At 44.8% G+C, this 19,457-nt stretch overlaps 1 protein-coding gene across 1 annotated transcript in view; it reads right to left on the reverse strand.

The window, feature by feature from the left end:
* Nucleotides 1-19,457, reverse strand: part of RPS6KB2 (ribosomal protein S6 kinase B2) — a 165,718-nt gene that overhangs the window by 92,554 nt on the left and 53,707 nt on the right. Inside the window, exons 6-10 of the mRNA XM_086953253.1 lie at nt 15,074-15,131; nt 14,228-14,328; nt 11,871-11,961; nt 11,578-11,668; nt 9,892-9,999 (exon numbers count right to left, since the gene is read on the reverse strand). Of these exons, the coding sequence (XP_086809379.1) occupies nt 9,892-9,999; nt 11,578-11,668; nt 11,871-11,961; nt 14,228-14,328; nt 15,074-15,131 (449 nt within the window). The remainder of the gene's footprint in view (nt 1-9,891; nt 10,000-11,577; nt 11,669-11,870; nt 11,962-14,227; nt 14,329-15,073; nt 15,132-19,457) is intronic.

Below are 19,457 nucleotides of genomic sequence, written 5' to 3' on the forward strand. Positions count from 1 at the left end.
CTATGTAATTTTACCAGTTGTGGCGATTCTATCTCCTAGATTACCGGAATGTTACCATTGGACCCGTATATAGGATTGTGGAGCAACTTTACTATACGGTAGCGCCATCTTACAGTGGCGAGATCCTTTTAGTGTGAATACATTGGGGTCAATAATAACTTGCTGATTATCCTTCCGGATTTTGTAGCATACATATTTTATATTTTTGCTGGTGTTGCAGCTAGTTTGTTTACACGCTGTTCTTTTAGCGGCGATTAGGGGTATATCTCGATCTTTACCCATAAACGAGGCGGTAGAAGTATCTACTTTATCCACAGCCAATATTATCTAAACTGTTGCATGTATGTATATAACAGAACACATCTATTGCAGTCGATAATTTAATATCAGTTATTCATCCGGTTATGGCAGCCCATCCACTTCATGGTTTACTACTGTTTATTTGCTTACAGGTTGATCTTAATACAGCAAGGTGTCGTAATTAAACGCTAAGTTATCCCATTCACAGGGTGGTAGTAACCCGTACTACGAAAACATCCGCAGTTGGGCAAGCTTCATAGATGACATCTTTTTCATTTGGCAGGGGACTACAGAATTCCTTGAAGAATTCCTGTTGTGGCTCAATTTAGGAGATATTAATCTAAAATTCACATCGTCATACAGTAGGTCTAAAGTTAATTTTCTAGACATCTGCATAAAGAACCACAATAAACAACTTAATGTAGAACTATATAAGAAGGAATCAGATCGCAACACCATTTTGCACTACAATAGCTACCAACCCAGGAGTCAAAAAGACTCCATCCCTTTTGGGGAATTCCTTCGTCTAAGGAGAAACTGTACAGAATTGGATGATTTTTACAGACACGCAGGTGAAATGAAACAGAAATTTAGGGAAAGAGGTTACCCAAAAAAACTCATTGAGCACTCTCTGAAAAGAGCACGTTACTACGACAGGGACTGTTTACTTACTAAAAAAGATAAAAAGACAATGCAAGATAAAATAGTGATGGTAAGTCAGTATTCAGTGATTGCCAACCAGGTCAAGAATATCATCAACCACAATTGGAAGATCCTAAATAATGGAACAGAAACCTCTCTAGCGCGCCCCTTATACGCGTACAGAAAAAACAAAAACTTGAGGTCAAACCTGGTACTCACGTACAGGGAAGATGTAGTAGAAGGCCAAACAACGTTGACTGGAACCAAAGCTGTAGGGAGCAACAAATGCGGCAATTGCTGCATATGTGAACTATGTATTGTGACTAAGAAGGTGGAACACAATGGTGTTACTCATGAAATTACCACATTGAACAACTGTAGAACTAAAAATGTAATATATATGATCTTGTGTCCGTGTGACCAGGCATACATAGGAGAAACGGGCAGAGAAGTGAGGTTGAGAGTAGGGAAACATAAGTCAGCCATCAGAAATAATAAAGAAAATGCACCACTAGTAGCACACTGGAAAGAGCAGGGACACAATGAGAAGGACCTTAGATGGGTCATCTTAGAAAGAATCAAAGAACAGACCAGATCAGGTAACAGCACCATCAGAAGAAAGCAACAAGAACAGTGGTACATGGTCAAATTCAATACGATTCGACAGGGCCTCAACTCGAGGGAAGAGTGGGAAGCCCCGATATAACTCTAGAAGATCAGGAAACGACATGGCCAAAACCCAAAATACAGAGCTACCCGAGATAGTATGACACAGGGAAGGGGACTTAAAACAATGGCTTGTAGATGTGATTAGACATGATAGGAAGTATGCGACAGCCTAGAACCACCTCAATAGAGAGTAAGACATCAACTACTATACTGGAAACTAGAAGTGAGGGTTTATAACATAGTAAGCTACAGGATATGTTTGTAATGGGGTTTCTAATACCTACCCTCCCACCTAATAGAAAAATAGGACCTTAGCTTAAATAGTAGTGACAGTAAGAACATACAGCAGAAGGATGGATCACTAACTGTAAAATATATAAAAAAACAAAAAGAAGTTGCATGTATATATAACAGCTAGGGAAGCACGGGTTGTGGAGAAATTATATGTTACTACCACCCTGTGAATGGGATAACTTAGCGTTTAATTACGACACCTTGCTGTGTTAAGATCAACCTGTAAGCAAATAAACAGTAGTAAACCATGAAGTCGGTGGGCTGCCATAACCGGATGAATAACTGATATTAAATTATCAACTGCAATAGATGTGTTCTGTTATATACATACATGCAACAGTTTAGATAATATTGGCTGTGGATAAAGTAGATACTTCTACCGCCTCGTTTATGGGTAAAGATCGAGATATACCCCTAATCGCCGCTAAAAGAACAGCGTGTAAACAAACTAGCTGCAACACCAGCAAAAATATAAAATATGTATGCTACAAAATCCGGAAGGATAATCAGCAAGTTATTATTGACCCCAATGTATTCACACTAAAAGGATCTCGCCACTGTAAGATGGCGCTACCGTATAGTAAAGTTGCTCCACAATCCTATAAACGGGTCCAATGGTAACATTCCGGTAATCTAGGAGATAGAATCGCCACAACTGGTAAAATTACATAGAATCATTTAATAATAGAAATAAGCAGTAAATCCAAATATACTGCTGTAAATAAATGGGTCTTCCTCTCAATTACGCAATTCGCGACAGTCACACGGCATTACTACACTCATACCGTTCCAAGATGGCGCTCCCTGTGGAAAGAGTAACGCTACAGAGGCACGCCCCACAGGTGAAACTAATTGAAGGTGTAACCGACACACATAAAAGGCGGGCTACGGCCGGCACCTGTGTAGGTGTCGAGACGAGGCAGAGACGCGACTCCGGGTAAAACAAGGTAAGAGAGGATTAGAACAGCTCGCTCCTTGAGACGCGGGTAACAGGGGGTGGAATAGTCTCTACATTACAGGGAATAGTGCGCGCTGTAAAAGGATAAACGCTTAACACCTAGATCTATCTATCTTATTCCCCACAACCCGATGTGTTTGTTCAGCCTATGGGGTTACAATCAATAATTTAAAGTCATGACAAGTCCAATGCCACATCAGGTAACAACAGTTAGCCCATAGAGAGATTTAATATATAGTATCTATCCCCAAAATAGGATAGGAGAGATATCAGAATCAAATGTATAGAGTCAGAGCCACTATAATCTTGTAGTGAGGAGTTTGCCAGGAAGACATAAGACATATAGTGTCTATCCCTAAAATATGACAGGATGGGGACCATGTAAAAATATATATAGCCTTGGCCTGTCTAATCTTGTAGGTAAGATATAAGACCAATATCTTTACTTTTAGCAAATGAAGCATAACAAGGCGAATAGCACCGAAGAGAAGAGATTTAAAAGGGGCTTATTGAATGTACTAAACTTACAAAGAACAAAAATAGTTTGTAATAATGAAGTAGTCCAACTCGGCTCATAATAAAACATATCCACATATGTGTTTATCCAGTTCCTGGCAGGAGAAACATAGATCTATGCCCGTCCAAGAAAAGTTTTATAAATTTTAAAGGTAAGATGGGACTTGAGGATCACAGTAAAAATAAATAGATCGATTAACTCATTTGAACAGAAGGGTAACCTATAGAAACCCTTACATCTATTTATATCCATAGAGAAGATGCAGCTATATGCTACAAGGAGTTGAAAAATAGAGAAGACACCCCATATTGGGGGTACATGACATACGAAAAAAGGTAAATGGTTTGACAAGCTATATATTGTTGGGACTAGATTAAACAAGGGGACCTTATAGTCTAATACATCCGGGTATTCCCCATAGGATAATCTACCTTCCGGAATTGAAACCAGAAGAAGTATCCCAAGTACTACAAACATACCGACTCAGATACTTTCCCATATCTATGAGGGGTAAGAATGAGTTCCGTTTGCAATATCCCGCATGTGAGTGTTTGCTATGAGCTGCTCTCCCCCCCCTGAGACATCTCCACAACAAAATGGACACGGAGGGAATTACGATGCCAATAGCAATGAATGCAATGAGAAATCTAGAAGTATAAACAGAAGTATGCACATTGTTGAAAAAATAGATAGTCTTTTCCAAAAGGACTGTAGAAGTTGCACTTAATGAGATGGAAGTGGCAGTGGATACATTCAAAGAAGATGTTAATGCATAGCATATGTAGCATATGTAGAGAAGTGTGTAAGATCATGTGATGCTCACACATCTTGTATGAAGTAAGTGATATCCTTCCTTCTCTCCCGCATATTTACAGAGAGGGTGCAAGTCACCACGCTTTGAAGCAAATAACCCCAAAAACAGAAGTCCTGAGGAAGGTGCTACAACATCTTTTGTTCCGCACCGAAACGCGTCGACACATTTTCCAACACAGAGAATCCAACTAGGCCCAGTGAACAACCGATATACATGCACTATTGTTACTGTTGTTTACTTGTGTACAAAAAACTATAAGCCTTTGGATCTATTCACCAGTAGTGGCAAAGATAACAAGAGGCCACAGATAATACAAGGGGTTTCTTTTCTTTTTAGGCTTTCTGATATTTGTTTCCATGTGTAACTCTTGATTTGACGAAATGTTATTTATGTATCTTTCCTCGTTTTTTAACTTGATTTTGATAATACGTGCTATGAAATGTTATAATTAATTGTTGTATTTTATTCTTTTTCAAAGAAAATTTTCTTTGAAACATTTTTTTAAACTGTTGTAAAGCGCTAAATCTTTTTTATGTATATGTTTTTGATTAAAATTAGACTGTGAACGTTCCAATTTTGTTGTGGAAATTGACTTAATATACTGTACCTGTATTCCCTGATAAAGTCTGAATGTGAACCTATAGTGGTGTGAAAGGACAGTGAGTGTGTACCCAGGGATTCTGATTTGACTTGTTAGATGCAAAAGGACCTTTCAGGGAAGCCAGTGGATGCCTCTGGGCAAAAAACAAAGGTGCTTTGCACAGACCCTCCAAGATGAAGAGCTGCAGAATGAAGCAATTGGCTGAGCTCTGGGGAGCGTGGTTTGAAGCTATGGGGAGGTGACATACGTTCACAGGTTGCAGGGTGTTAAGAGTTAATGCCAAGTATTGTCATGTTTTTTTCCAAGACTTGGAGAGCTCCAGTTTCAAAAGATTTGTGCAGCAGGTCACAATGAAGCAGGAGGCTAGAAATTAAGCAACTTTCTGCAAGAAAACAGGATGATAACTTTGTAGACGATGCATAAAGTATTGAGTTAAATTGGTGCAAGGAGCTTGAGTAGGTCTGTATTTTGTGTTTTGAAAGATGTGGGTGTTGGGCTATGTGGTCAAAGCAGTTACACTTGCGGGGGCGAGTGCGTCATCCCTCTACCAGAGAGGCAATTACAAGGCAAAAAGCCAGGTCTTCAAGGCCTTACGGAACGGAAGGTGGATTTCCAGGCAACAGATGGATGGGCGGTGGGGGGGGTGGGAGTTTTCCAGATTTGGGAAGCTGCCACAGCAAAGGCTCTTCCTCCCCATCTTGCCTTCCGAAACCTAGCCAATTCTTATTTGCAGAGCGCAGCTGTCTAGTGAGAACATAGCATTGGGTCAACTGTTTAATTCCTTCCAGGCCCGAATTATGAAGTGCCTTGTGAACAATGCTTAGGGTCTGAAATACAATTTGTTTCGCAGCTGGGAGCCAGTCCACTTTCTGAATAGCAGCAGAGACTGAACGATATATGCAGAATTCTGGATCAGCTGCAATTTGTCGATGGATATCTTGTTAATGTGCAGGTAGAGTGCATTACAATAATCTATCCTAGACATCATTAGTGCCACAGCTGCTGGTTTACGCGCAGGGAGAAAGAAAAACAAAAATATCTTTCTAAGGGTCCTTATACTCCAAGAAACAAGATAATATTGTATTAACATGAAGATCAAAAGGCAGATTATTATCAACTAGGACACCAAGATTCTTTGCCGAGTCAACAGGACAGGGACTTTGCCCAAGCATTCTTGGCCACCATGAGTGGGTCCAGATAGATTGTTGACTGCCAACGATCAAAACTCGGTTTTGTTCCCATTAAGTCAGAGGGAATTAGATGCCATTCAGGTGGCCACGGCCTGCATGCAATTGTTAAAATTGGCGGTGGAGGCCTCTATATCCTTTTTGATAGACACAATTATTTGTATGTCATCAGCATAGGATAAAGCCTGCAGCCCAAAGGAACTAATCAGCTTGGCCAGCTGGGAGACATACATATTAAACAGGGTGGGGCTCAGAGATAAGCCTTGCGGAGCACTACTAAAAGGTAGATTTGGGGTCAGAGTAGAATTAGCCAACCACCACTGACTGTGACCTATCCATCAGGAAGGAAGGCAGAAGCGTGTGTGACCCCAATTTCCTGTAGGCGGTCAATCATCCTTGTGGGAGAGATGGTATCAAAGGCAGCGGATAGGTCCAACAGAATCAGCACAGCAGTCTGCCCAGCATCAACCATGATACATACGGATGTTACTGAATGCTGCTGCGCCACTATATTCCTGAGGAGAAAACTACCTACATCTCCCTACTAAAACAATATAAAAATTCTATCTTTCAAACCAAACGTACATATTTTTCTCAAAAAATTATCAATTCCTCGTCCAAATCCAAAGATGTCTTCTCCATTGTTAACGAGCTCACTCTGCCAGACCGGGTATTAGCTAAGCCGGTCCCCTGTCAGGCACTGTGTGACTCTCTAAACACCTTTTTTATCGAAAAAATTGCTCTCATTAAAAACAATATTCCGCCTTCTGTTCCTTGTCTGGTCCCCACTAACATTAACGGGAATCCACGGGAATTAGATCATATCCCTCTAATTTCCATGCCTGAGTTTTTGGCTCTTTTAAATAGAGTCAATTCTGGCTCCCCAAATGATTGTTGCCCCCCTGAGGTCCTAAAAGAAGCTTTTCGAGCTTGCCCCGCTCCTCCACTCTCACTACTTAACAGTTCCTTGATCACAGGCACCGTTCCTGATTTCTTTAAATGTGCCGCTGTGGTGCCCATTCTTAAAAAGCCCAATGCTGATCCCTTAGTATTGAGTAACTTCCGCCCCATTTCCCTTCTCCCTTTCCTCAGTAAGATTCTGGAGGCCCATGTGATGAACTGTCTCAGCTCCTTCATCGAATCATCCCAATTCTTGGACCCCCAGCAGGCAGGTTTTCGGTCGGGGCACTCCACTGAGGCGGTCTTCATGGCGGTGATGGATGAGCTCAGGAAGGGAGCTGATCATAACATCCCCCAGGCTCTTGTGCTGCTGGATTTGTCGGCTGCTTTCGACACGGTCGATCACACTCTTCTGATCGACCGTGTCGGCAGCGCCGGCATCCGGGGAACAGCGCTAGAGTGGATCAAATCCTTCCTACTTCATCGCTCCCAGGCCGTCCATCTATCCTCTTTCTCTGCCACCCCTGAGAAACTAACTTGTGGAGTTCCACAGGGGTCGGCCCTATCACCACTTCTATTTAATCTATATATGCAACCTCTGATTCACTCCCTACACAATCACCCCGTCACCATCTTTAATTATGCTGATGATATCCAAATGGTCTTCAATCTTTACCTTACATCGGCATCCATCGCTGACTTTCAATCTACTATGATTTTTATTGGCGAATGGATGAGTCAAAGCCAATTGAAATTGAATCCCAATAAAACGGAGCTCGTCCTAACAGGAGGCCCTCTTAATCCATGGAACTCTAACTTCTGGCCACTGTCTTGGGGCCTTGCTCCCCCCCCCCTCCGACTGTTAAGAGTTTAGGGGTTATCATCAGCAAAGATCTTTCCCTTACACCCCAGATCAAGGCAGTTACCTCGTCATGTTTTTTCCACCTACGGCGAATTCGAAAGATTTCTAGGTGCCTGACCACCGAGGCCCTGGTTTTAGTCATCATGGCATTGGTCATCGCCCGTCTTGATTATGCCAACGTTCTTTACGTTGGCATCCCCGCTTACCAACTTCGCCAAATACAACTGGTGCAGAATCAAGCGGCGAGACTTGTTCTCGGCCAACCTAGACATCAACATGTCTCCCCCTTATTGAAAAAGCTTCATTGGCTGCCAGTGGTGAAACGGGGCATTTTTAAACTTGGCTGTACCACCTTCAAATCATTGACCGGGCTGGGCCCTGCCTTTGTAACATCCAGGATTCATCGTTACGTTCAGTCTCGTAACCTGCGCTCCTCGCATCACAACCTTCTTTCGGTCCCCTCCTTTAAGCGGAAGAAACACGGCGGCCTTGGGTTTTCCTTTCTTGCTCCCAAGACTTGGAACTCTCTCCCCTTAGAACTACGGTCATCCTCCTGTTTCACTTCCTTTACAAAACTATTAAAAACTCATCTGTTCCGCCAAGCATATGATGATTAACACTGTTCCCCTGCTTCCACCTCTGTTTATCTGTCCTAAAGCGCCATGAAACCAGTGGTGACCGAGCGCTCTACAAATAATTTTTACATTACATTACAATGCAGATATTAGTGCGGTCTCAGTCCCATGGTTGCTCCTCAATCCTTATTGAGAGGGGTCAGGCAGATACTGTTGTTCCAAATAAGTCATCAGCCGAGCATTTATATGTTTCTCCAAGATCTTAGCGGGAACAGGAAATGAGGATATGGGCCAGTAATTTTTCGTTAATTTTCTTAAGTCAAGCCTTGACAACCACCGTTTTCCAACTTTGCGGGTAGCATCCAGAGGAAATGGCCAGATTGAGAGTTGAAGTGAGGTGGGGGTTAATAATGTCCCGTCCCAACTTCATCAGTTTCAGGGAGCATGGTTCAAGTGTGGAACCCGATTTAATCCCCGTATAAGCTGGTCGGTCTTCTCATTAAATAGAGGGAGAAAAGCAGGCAAACATCCCTCTTCTTAGTCTGTGGAGGACTAGGGACTGTGGAATTAGTCTTTTGGGCCGGGATTGAGGGCTCATAATTAAGACCGTCCAAAGAAAAGTAAATCTCAGAAATTTTGGAATGGAAACATTTGGGCGTACGATCACAGAAATCAAGACCAAGACTAGACTATTTCTGTACTGTGGGTCCATACAGGAAGTTACAGAGCAGCTTTGTAATATAAAATTGTCCGGTTGTTAGCACCGTTTATCTTCTTGGACCTCAATGCCTATAATACACTCAGAAAGGAATTAAAATGTGCCTTTAAAGGACTCTCACTGATCCTAAGAGCCTTAAGAGGAGTACAAATCCGCTTCCACGATGGGTGCTAATATCTAGCTCTGCAGTGGAGATTAGAACACAATTTGCTGTATTTTCAGAGAAAACTGAAAAGTCTTTTTCTACAGATTACGGCGCTCTGAGGGTAGAGTCGTGGTGCGTCTGGTGAAGAACATGTATTGCCAACACTATAGGGATTCGATCAAATCAAGAACTTAATGATTACTAACTACAGGTAGTCTACAGATCAGTCAAGGTGACCACGATGGAAACTCAGAAGCAAGTTGTTGTGTCATATGCTGTACATAGGCTTGGTGGGTGAGAAGAACTATAATCTGACGTGTAGGTCATTATCTCTCTGAAGAGAGTCTAGATTCTGGGGTATGAAGTACTTTGAAGTGCGTACGATACGACATGAGGCAAAGTGGAGAGTCAGGAGGTGGGCTGTATGTGGTAGGAAGTGGAATAATGGCGCCCGCACGAGACTGCAGCATTAAAGTGGACGGTTTTGTGTGCAGGTTTGGGTGCTGATCAGAATCTTCTACAGGATAGCAACTAACAATTTGACCTCACCCACCTTGGAGCACCTGGTAACACGTTTTACTTGATGCAGGATTGAGCCATCGAAAGCAAAAGGAATTAACAAAGATCGCATGTTAGGAATATCTGTCTTGCATTTACTTAACCTCCCTAAGAAAGAAGCGGACAGTGAGCGAGAGGAGTATTACTGTACCTTCTTCAGGAGGTCACGTGCGTCCGGGGTGAGGTAGGGTGGGAATATCAGCTTTCCCTTCAGTATCTTATCGATGGTCTTCTTCCGATTCTCTGCAGTAAAAGGCGGCTGAAAGTAACAAAGGAGACCAGGTCAGCTGAAATAGCTGTGGTAGTGCCAAGTGTATGACAAAGAGCGCAATAGTACACCAAGGGAGGGAAGGCAGGAGTGGTGCAGCAATGACACACCTGGATACAGTCAGGGGAAGGTGGAGTTTTGTGGGATTCTCTACTAGAGCAGCACCTTGTACTGTCACTTTCAGCCATACTACTAGCAACTCCTAAACTACAGACTGATAAGCATTATTACTGTCTCCGCACAGGGATTCTAAAGATCCCATTAGCACAGAGGCTGGAGGATCTACTATTTAGTATAAATTGTTATCACAAACCTATGAGAGCATTTCACTTCCCAGTGGCTCAAGGAAGATGTACAACTTGCAGCGTCAATGCCCAGGAGTGTGCAGAGCATGTGACCTACTGTAGAATGTGGGGCGAAATGTTGCTTTCTATTTCGGCTTGCAGGGAGAAGCATCTCGTGATGTCACTTCTGGTTACGGCTGCAGGGAGCACCACCTCGTGTTGTCACTTCTGGCTATGGCTGCAGGGAGCAGCATCTTGTGATGTCACTTCTGGTTATGGCTGCAGGGAGCAGCATCTTGTGATGTCACTTCTGGTTAGGGGCTACAGGGAGCAGCATCTCATGACGTCACTCATGGTTATGGCTGCAGAGAGCAGAAAGTTCATGCGGTCACTTCAATTTATGGCTGTAGCAAGCAGGATTTCCTGCTGCAACGGACAGCACCTGTGTTGAGGAACCAGCTTTTCATCTTCTGGGTGTATCCAGCCGCGGAGAGAGGCCAAGTATCCTTAGCCCATTCTCCCATGCCCTAACGTTCAAGGTGATTCAACACCCAACACGCCCAATCAAGTCACTGGAGTCTTGTGATCGTGTTTCTCTCTAGCAGGCCAAAATACCCGTGAGGTCACTTCCTCTCATAAATGGACATAGAATCAGCTATTAGTAAATCCTTCTGGCTTGTAATGTCACTTTCCAAAGATCAGTTTGTTTCAGTCTGTAAGGGTGATAATGCCTGGAGAGCGGTATTACTGACAGTCCTATCACAGGCAACAGAAAGAAACAAATGTGATTGCTTTTGGTATTAATGAGTGAAAATTCATGCCACAGAATTGGGCACATGCAAAAACAACACCTGATGCCAATGCATTTACTATTATGAGATTCCTAATTGATGCAGTTTGTGGAACAAAAGGTCATGCGATGGCAATTTCTCCTACATTCGGAGGCAACAAATTTGCTTGACCAAACAACTTTCTGTTTCGGAATGACACTCCTTTGTGCGACATCTACTTTTTTCAACCTGAAGCACAGTCACTTGCGTCTTAAGTAACTTCCTGTCTAAAGGAAGCGGTACAGCCGTTACTGGGATTTTACCTTTGTATTAGTCTAAAGGGAGTGGGGCTGTCTGCTGTCACTTTAGTCATTGATGTTACGGAATAACTGATGGTGCTTCCTATTGCCTATGATGTCACTTCCTAATTCAATCAGAAGGTGCACCACAGCGTGCAGCCCATTCCCTTACACTTGCAACAGTCAACCAGGACAAAGAGTGAGCAGAGAACTTGCCGATCCCGTGAGCATGTCGTACATGAGCGCTCCGAGGCTCCACCAGTCTACAGCCCGATTGTGCCCAGCATGAACAAGAATCTCCGGGGCCCTGCAGAGAAGGTGAAAAATAATGTTATTAACGCATAAAACAAGGTCCAAAACTACGGTTGTAAAGAAAATGCCCTGCTCCAAACTTCAACAAGCTGGTGTAAGCAAAAGTGAGCGAATGTGGCAGCCCATGCAATGCTGCCTTTGTGTGCGCTTTACTGTGTTTAGTGTAATACGGACAGGCACACAAGTGCCTTACCTACATGTATTCAATCGTCCCACAGAAAGTGTGGGTGACGGACCCATCATGGATGGACTCCTTGCACAGGCCAAAGTCTGTCAGCTTCACGTGGCCTGTGAAGAGAGAACAGGAGATCAGATGCTGTTGGAGAATGTGTCAGCAGCTATCAACATGCCTCTAAGGCTTGTACTTCTTCCCAAACCACACTTCGCGCTTTCCAAGCGGCCCATCTCACTCTACCCCCATTCTCCCCTACCCCCATTCTCCCCTACCCCCATTCTCCCACCCACAAAACCTCACATTTCAAAGACCCCAAAAGGAATACATACCGCTCATCTGTAGTACCCTTTCCAAATCTCCTACTCCTATAAAATTACTTGGTTACCTCCTCTAGAGCCACAGCTTATCTACTGCTCCCCTAGAAGCTTCACACAATCCCACTCCCCTTCACCCACCTCCCCAATCTACAACTCCCCTAGAAGCTTCACACAACCATCCCACTCCCCTCCCCTCCCCCATCTACCACTCCCATCAAGACCTCAGGAGCAATCAATGATAAAAGAGAAAACTAGAGCAGTTTAAGGTTGGATGGGGTGGATATGCAGTGGGAGGAAAAAAACAGAAAAGTGAAAACAGAACTGAGTGTCGGAGTGAAGTCTTCTTCGATCAAGAGCAAAGACAGTGACCTTAGTAGAAAGATGGGGAGAAGCACGTACAGGGACTTGAGAGTGCATTGGAAGTTACACTAGAGAAGAGAAGGGGCTAAGCATCAAGGTATTTGCTCTGGGTCCTAGATAGATTGTGAGTTAATTAGCAATATCCATGGTGAGCACTGGTCTTCACCACAGATGTCCTAGAGCCTCCGATACTAACGCCCTCCGTTTGGAGGAATAATTAGTCCGTTTGTAGACCCAACAGTCCAGGAGTAGTGAGGAGAACCTTAATGTCCATCCAAAATTATTGTTTTTAAACACTAATAGCCCACTTCCTTATCTCACAGCTGCACTGCTCCCAAATGGTGTAAGTGTCGGCATGCTGGTTTGCTGGGCATCTGAACAACTTCCGTGCATTTAATCAATGCTGGCAATTTTCAACTGTGAACTACCTGCTAAACCAGTTGTGTGACATGGGATTTCGACAATAAAATAAAGATTGAAAAGCAGTTAGTGGAAAAGACATAACAATGATACCAGTATCACCACTAGTCCTGGAGGAGCAAAGGGAAACAGTGCAAAATGTGAAGTGGTTGGTGAGACTGCATTGCTCGTGCTAAAGGAGGTGCTCGAGGTTTTAGTCTGGGCACAGTAATTGCAGAGAAAAACAACATACAAGACTGAAGAGATCTTATTCTTAAAAGACTGCGATAAGAGAAAGGATGAGAGCTGATGATATCCACACAGAGAGATCAACTGATTGAAAATGAGAACAGGGTAGTAAATAAGAGAAAGGATGTAAGCTGCTATTATCCAGACATCGTGATCAAGTGGCTGTAAGTGGGGACAGGATTGCAGAAAAGGAACGTACGCAGTTATGATAGAGGTAAGTGGAAGGCTTATTATGGGGAGAGCTTGAACTGTGATATTGCCTGACCCAATACTTGGATGCAGACACTTGCTACACGTACCTTAGAGCAAAAACAAGGGCGCATGGATGAAGTGTCCAATGGGACAGGGAACTTTAAAGGACATTGTTAAATATACATGGGCACATCTCACAACAAATCTGGGGCACAGGGCCGCCGCATGGTCTGGAAAGGCCAGTGTGCAAACTCCAAGCTGCCTTGGGAGAGTGGCCTTTAGTAGGCCGTCTCAGTAAAAGTGTGCTCTCCTCTTCAATGTCTGTAGCTATCAAATGGGGGAAGGAGACTAGAGTCACCTGGAAGGATAGATGGGTGGATGCATCACTCTTGGGGAGGATTCACAGAGCAGTCCAGCTGCATAATAAGCCTCACAGGTGCAGAGTGAAAGACACAACCCTTACCGAAAGGAATCACAGCTGAAGGTCAGGGAAGCGAAAAGGAGACCAAGACTCCACAGCAGGATGGAGCAGCTAATGCAGTGACCCCAAGTGGCATTCACAGAGTAGTACTGAAGCAGTTCATGTCTCCTGCTTTTTCTTGAGCCTCGCAGCTCTTTGTCACCATCCACAAAACTTTCACCCAGATTTAAAATAGTCTCATCTCACTCTCCACAGCCGCTAGCCTCACGGAAGCATTATTGCCCTCCTCCCCAATCTACCCCCTTCATTCCTACCTGCTCTGGACCACAGATTATCGTTGATACCCCAGCACTAGCAGCATAGTGCACTGCAATGTGCCTCCACATCTCCCCACCTCCTCTGTCCTCACCCTCTCCGGCCCGCTCCGTCCTCCTCACCTACCTTGATTGCTCAGCATGATGTTCTCTGGCTTCAGGTCCCTGTAAATGACGCCGTGAGAGTGCAGATGACCCAGAGCAAGTGTGATCTCGCCCAGGTAAAAACTGAAAAACAAAGCACCCGACTGAAAATCTGAACAACATAAAAAGGCAAATCCAGCAATAGCACTGAACGTGGAACAACGGAGCAAAGAAACCGCATTAGACTGCTAATGAACAATGTGCCAAGGAACACCAGATGATGCTTGACAAAGATGGCTGGGAAAAATGCCTGCAAAACTGGACACAATAAATCATGGCCAAACTCTGCAGATGACACCAGTATAATCAGTGTAACAAGGTTTGACAATAAGCAAGACAAGATGTAACATAGTCAATCCTACTGGTCACAGAATCGCAGCTAATGAGTGAGAGAGAGCACAGGGCAAGAGAGTAGGCTACCTTGAGCAGTAACAAAGCACCACATCAGATCAAGTCTGTGCACAACAGAGCTCTACATGCACCAAAGAAAGCAGCTTGTGCTGCGTAGAAAACATGGATATCTCTATGACAACGTAACGAGCAATGCAGCAAATGAAGTGCTGGAAGAAACATTACGAAGGGTGTGGTGACAGCACAAGGGGCGCAGAATCAACCACAGACGGGTACGTTTTGCAATGAGCCAAAACACACTAACAGTGGAGCAAAAGCATAACAAAAAGCATAGGCTGCTAAAGGGTCATCTGAACAAAGAGCTGGATAATACATGAAGAACCACACTGGGCCTGGCTCAGCCTGATCTGGGCACTTGAAGGGGGTTGGCAGTGGTTAAAGTCACTACTGAGAAGCATCTGCCATACAACAGACTTACCAAGCCGTGTCTTCCAGGAATATTCCTTCCCGCTCCAGTTGCATGAATAATTCCCCACCTGTGGAGGGAAGCAGCAGAAAGGAGATGAGCAGAGCAGACACAGAATGCTGCCGAACAGAAAACAAATTCATGTGATGTACACTAGAACCTGGAAAAAATCAACTCTTAACAGAGGAGATAATCAGCAGCAAACAATCATCTTTCATCAAAATATAAATTCTCATACTGATTTCCCAAGACTTTATGGAGAAAAAACCACAAGTAAGCATCTTTGTAAAACATTTTTTTTTAAAGGTGGCTGCTCTAAAAAAGTGATCGGGGACTCACAAATCCAAAGAAGGAAGAGTCATTGGATGGGCTTTGCCAGTCTAGCATGGTAGGGGGGCTCCCTGCTGCAGTTTGACATAGCAAACAGTAATGTTTTAACTCAGCCTGCTCCCCGACTGAATATCACTGAGAACTAAAACTTAGAATGAAAACAGATAATTAATACCAAGTATAGCTACATGAATTCATCAAAAATCTGTAATGTGTCATAACCACCAAAGAGTGCACGTGCCGGGGGGCAGGAGACAGTGGTGGTCAAAAAGGCCATGGTAACAGATGAGCTGGACTTGGAGATTTGGGATTCTCCAAGAGCTACTGCCATATTTTATTGCACCATTTACTACCTGATAGCATTCCTGTTACTACAAAAGGACTTTGGCACAAGGGCTTTAGTGGGCACCACTCTAGTACCATCTACTCAGACAACCTACAGTGACGTTTTCAACTCTGTAGTTAGAAATGTACTGTTTCTAGAAAGTCCTAAGGGTTGGGTCAGAATTAAACATCTCTGAAGATTTGTTTTAGGGATATTTTCAGATCAAAAGGAAAATCAAGATCACAAACCTGGAGAGCTGGAGGAACTCTACGCCCTTGGTATCTGGCGAACTACAGAGGACCCAACAGAGATATTCCCAGGACTTGAATGCTTCTGGCCGTCATGGTGTGCAAGCCCAGGAGGGCGCTCATGCAAAGAGGAAGTTTGAAGTCATAGACCTCAAAGTCCTGCTCAAGAAGAACCACCTGCTCGGTAACACCTGCATAGACAGATGAAAGGGCGTCATGGCCTCTGTAGGCAGATGCAAAGAGGCATTGCTGAAAGACTGCTGATCACCGAGGGACCCCAAAGTGTATAGCACTCATCAGGTCATGTGCGTAGAAGCCCTGCTGATTTGTCACGTCAGGAATGATTCCACGCAGGGCTGAGCATTTCTGGATACTCCTAAAAAAACACCCCAAATAGCCGTGGAGAACCCCTAGGTCCACACAGCAATGTCTACTGAATGCCAACAGACCTAGGACTTCAGATTACCACTCTGCCTCGGACCTCAAGAACGTCCGCCCCACCTCGCTCCTGCCAAAGTCATCGAGAAGACAGTCAACAAACAACTCTCCACCTCCCTCGAGTCAAACGGATCCCTCGACCCCTCGCAGTCCGGCTTCCGAGCAAACCACAGCACCGAGACCGCCCTCATCGCTGCTACCGACGACATCAGGGCCCTGCTCGACAAAGGGGAAACAGCCGCCCTCATCCTCCTAGACCTCTCTGCAGCCTTCGACACCGTATGCCACCGCACCCTAGTACAGCACCTCAGCAACACCGGAATCCAAGGAACGGCCTTGGAGTGGATCATCTCGTTCCTCGCCGGAAGAACCCAGAAAGTCCGCCTCCCCCCGTTCAGTTCCGCGGCCACCGAAGTTATCTGCGGCGTCCCGCAAGGATCCTCGCTCAGCCCCACCCTCTTCAACGTCTACATGAGCCCCCTTGTAGCCATCGCACGCCAACACAACCTTAACATCATCTCCTATGCTGACGACACCCAGCTGATACTCTCCCTCACCAACGACCCCACCACCGCCAGAACCAGCCTCCAGGAAGGATTGAAAGACGTCGCAGAATGGATGAAGCTCAGCCGTCTGAAACTGTACTCAGACAAGACGGAAGTCCTCATCCTGGGACCTTCTCCCTCTGCCTGGGACGACTCCTGGTGGCCCCCGGCCCTGGGCTCCACCCCCAAGCGAACGGACCATGCACGCAACCTGGGCTTCATCCCGGACTCCTCGCTCACAATGACCAAACAAGTCAACGCCGTCTTGTCATCCTGTTTCAACACCCTGCGCATGCTCCGTAAGATCTTCCGGTGGATCCCCACCGAAACCAGGAAGACGGTGACCGAGGCCCTCGTCACCAGCCGGCTGGACTACGGGAACACCCTCTACGCGGGAACCACAACCAAACTTCAGAAAAGACTCCAGCACATACAGAACGCTTCTGCACGACTCATCCTGGACATCCCCCGCCACGACCACATCTCTGCCCATCTGAGAGACCTGCACTGGCTCCCAGTCAGCAAGAGGATCACGTTCAGGCTCCTCACCCACGCACACAAGGCTCTCCACAACACGGGCCCCAAATACCTCAACAGCCGCCTCACATTCTACACACTCACCCCCCAGCTTCGATCCGCCAGCCTCGCCCTCGCCTCCGTCCCACGAATCCGCAGAACCACCGCCGGAGGAAGATCCTTCTCCTACCTGGCGGCCAAGACCTGGAACTCCCTCCCCGCCCACTTCCGGCTTACCCAGGACCATCTCTCCTTCAGGAAGCAACTCAAGACCTGACTGTTCGAGCAGTAGCGTCCCCCCCTCCTCCCAGCGCCTTGAGACCCTAGCGGGTGAGTAGCACGCTTTACACATTTTGCTGATTGATTGATAAGTACGTTCAGTCCCTGGACCTGGCAAACCCTGTGCTTCAGTTTGCACACCAACTAACAGTATCTCTTCAAAGCCTGGGCTGGTTCAGTGCATGCAGACTGTGGGACTCTGCCTGGAGCTGCCGTTCCAAACAGTACACCCCATCGGCCACACAGATGTGAATTTCTGCTTTGCAGTTTGACGCTCCTCCTCATCTAGTCTTCAGTGTTTATTTGATGGAGACATTCTATTTGGTTATTCTCACTTGGTTTTGGTGGACTTGAAAGCAGAGGAGAAAGAACACTGCAACTGTTGTTTCTCATAAAAAGTACCCCATTGATCATGACAGATCAATAAATGATATATTCACCAGCTCAAGTCCACCCTATCAAATCCTTGCTGTAGATTTACTTTATTAAGAAACATTATCTTCTTAAAGAGCATGTGACTACGGCTCACAATGGATAGGTGTTTTTTTAAGCTGTGATAAGTATTTGCCGACAGATAGCCACTTGGTTGCACTTGAAACTTGGGTATGGTTTTACCCCTGTTACCTTTGATTAATTTAATAATGTTTTAGTAAGTCTTTGATCACCCACCACTGTCTGCTATGTGACCCTACATGACCAATAATGCACATATTCTCTGCACACTTGGATCAGATACAGAATTGGGCGGTTGAATAGAGAGGCGAGAAAGAGTAAAGAAGTCAGAAATTGTGTATTATTTACAGGTTGTAATATGTATTTGTGTCTTTTCATCTGATGAACTGATTTCAATCCCGAAACGTTTAGTATTAGCCTTGAAACTGGGTGATGCATGTGAATCACAAACTATTAAATTACAGAATTAAGGGAAATGTTTCAAATAAAACGGCTAACGAATATTTCACAAGAGACTACAAAGTGATATCCTGTAGGGTGTCCCCTCCACAAAAACAATCAAGTGCTAGCCATACAGTGGTAATCAAAATGTGGGCAAAATCTACCCAGGTTTCCCCATAGTGCAGATATGACAGAATTAACATTCTGGACCAGTAAACAGTCAGGAAGATGACAATTCCCCAGCAATGGGGAGTGGCTGCCCAGAGCCACTCAGGCGGTCTGCAAATAACACCGAGTGAAACGGTAGACTAGTTCCGTATTTTGATGGGTTGCCTTTCGACAAATCAGAACTGGTCTCTGTTTCGGCCTTGATGAGTGTGGAGTCATCAGGAAAGATGAGGCAGCAAGAACCTTCGTGGACTGCTTCGTGGTTCATTTTGGCACATGGTTTTCTGCACGGCGAGTTTGACAAAGAAGGAACTGGCATTTTTGCAACTGTCTAGGGACGACTGTGTGACTTTAGATCTTCAAGTAATATATTTTTCCAGGCTTTATAAACCAATCCTAGAAAATAGCAATTGCACTCTGAGATCAGAAGACAAAAACAATCTGCATTTTTCCAACTACCAGCAATGAATGCATTTCCCTCCAAGTCTTTTGGATATCATGATAGGTTTCCTAAGCGAGGGGTTATTACATCCAAGCCGTGATGGCCAACTAACTCCAAGTACTTTACTTCATCCTACTCAAGCTGCCCAGCTCACCGTGCTCTTTCCCAGTGGTCCCCCGAGACAGTCGTGTCTTGTTTTAAATATACTCAC

The sequence above is a fragment of the Lissotriton vulgaris genome, chromosome 1_2, assembly GCF_964263255.1.
Source record: "Lissotriton vulgaris chromosome 1_2, aLisVul1.2, whole genome shotgun sequence".
Classification (NCBI taxonomy): Eukaryota; Metazoa; Chordata; class Amphibia; order Caudata; family Salamandridae; genus Lissotriton; species Lissotriton vulgaris.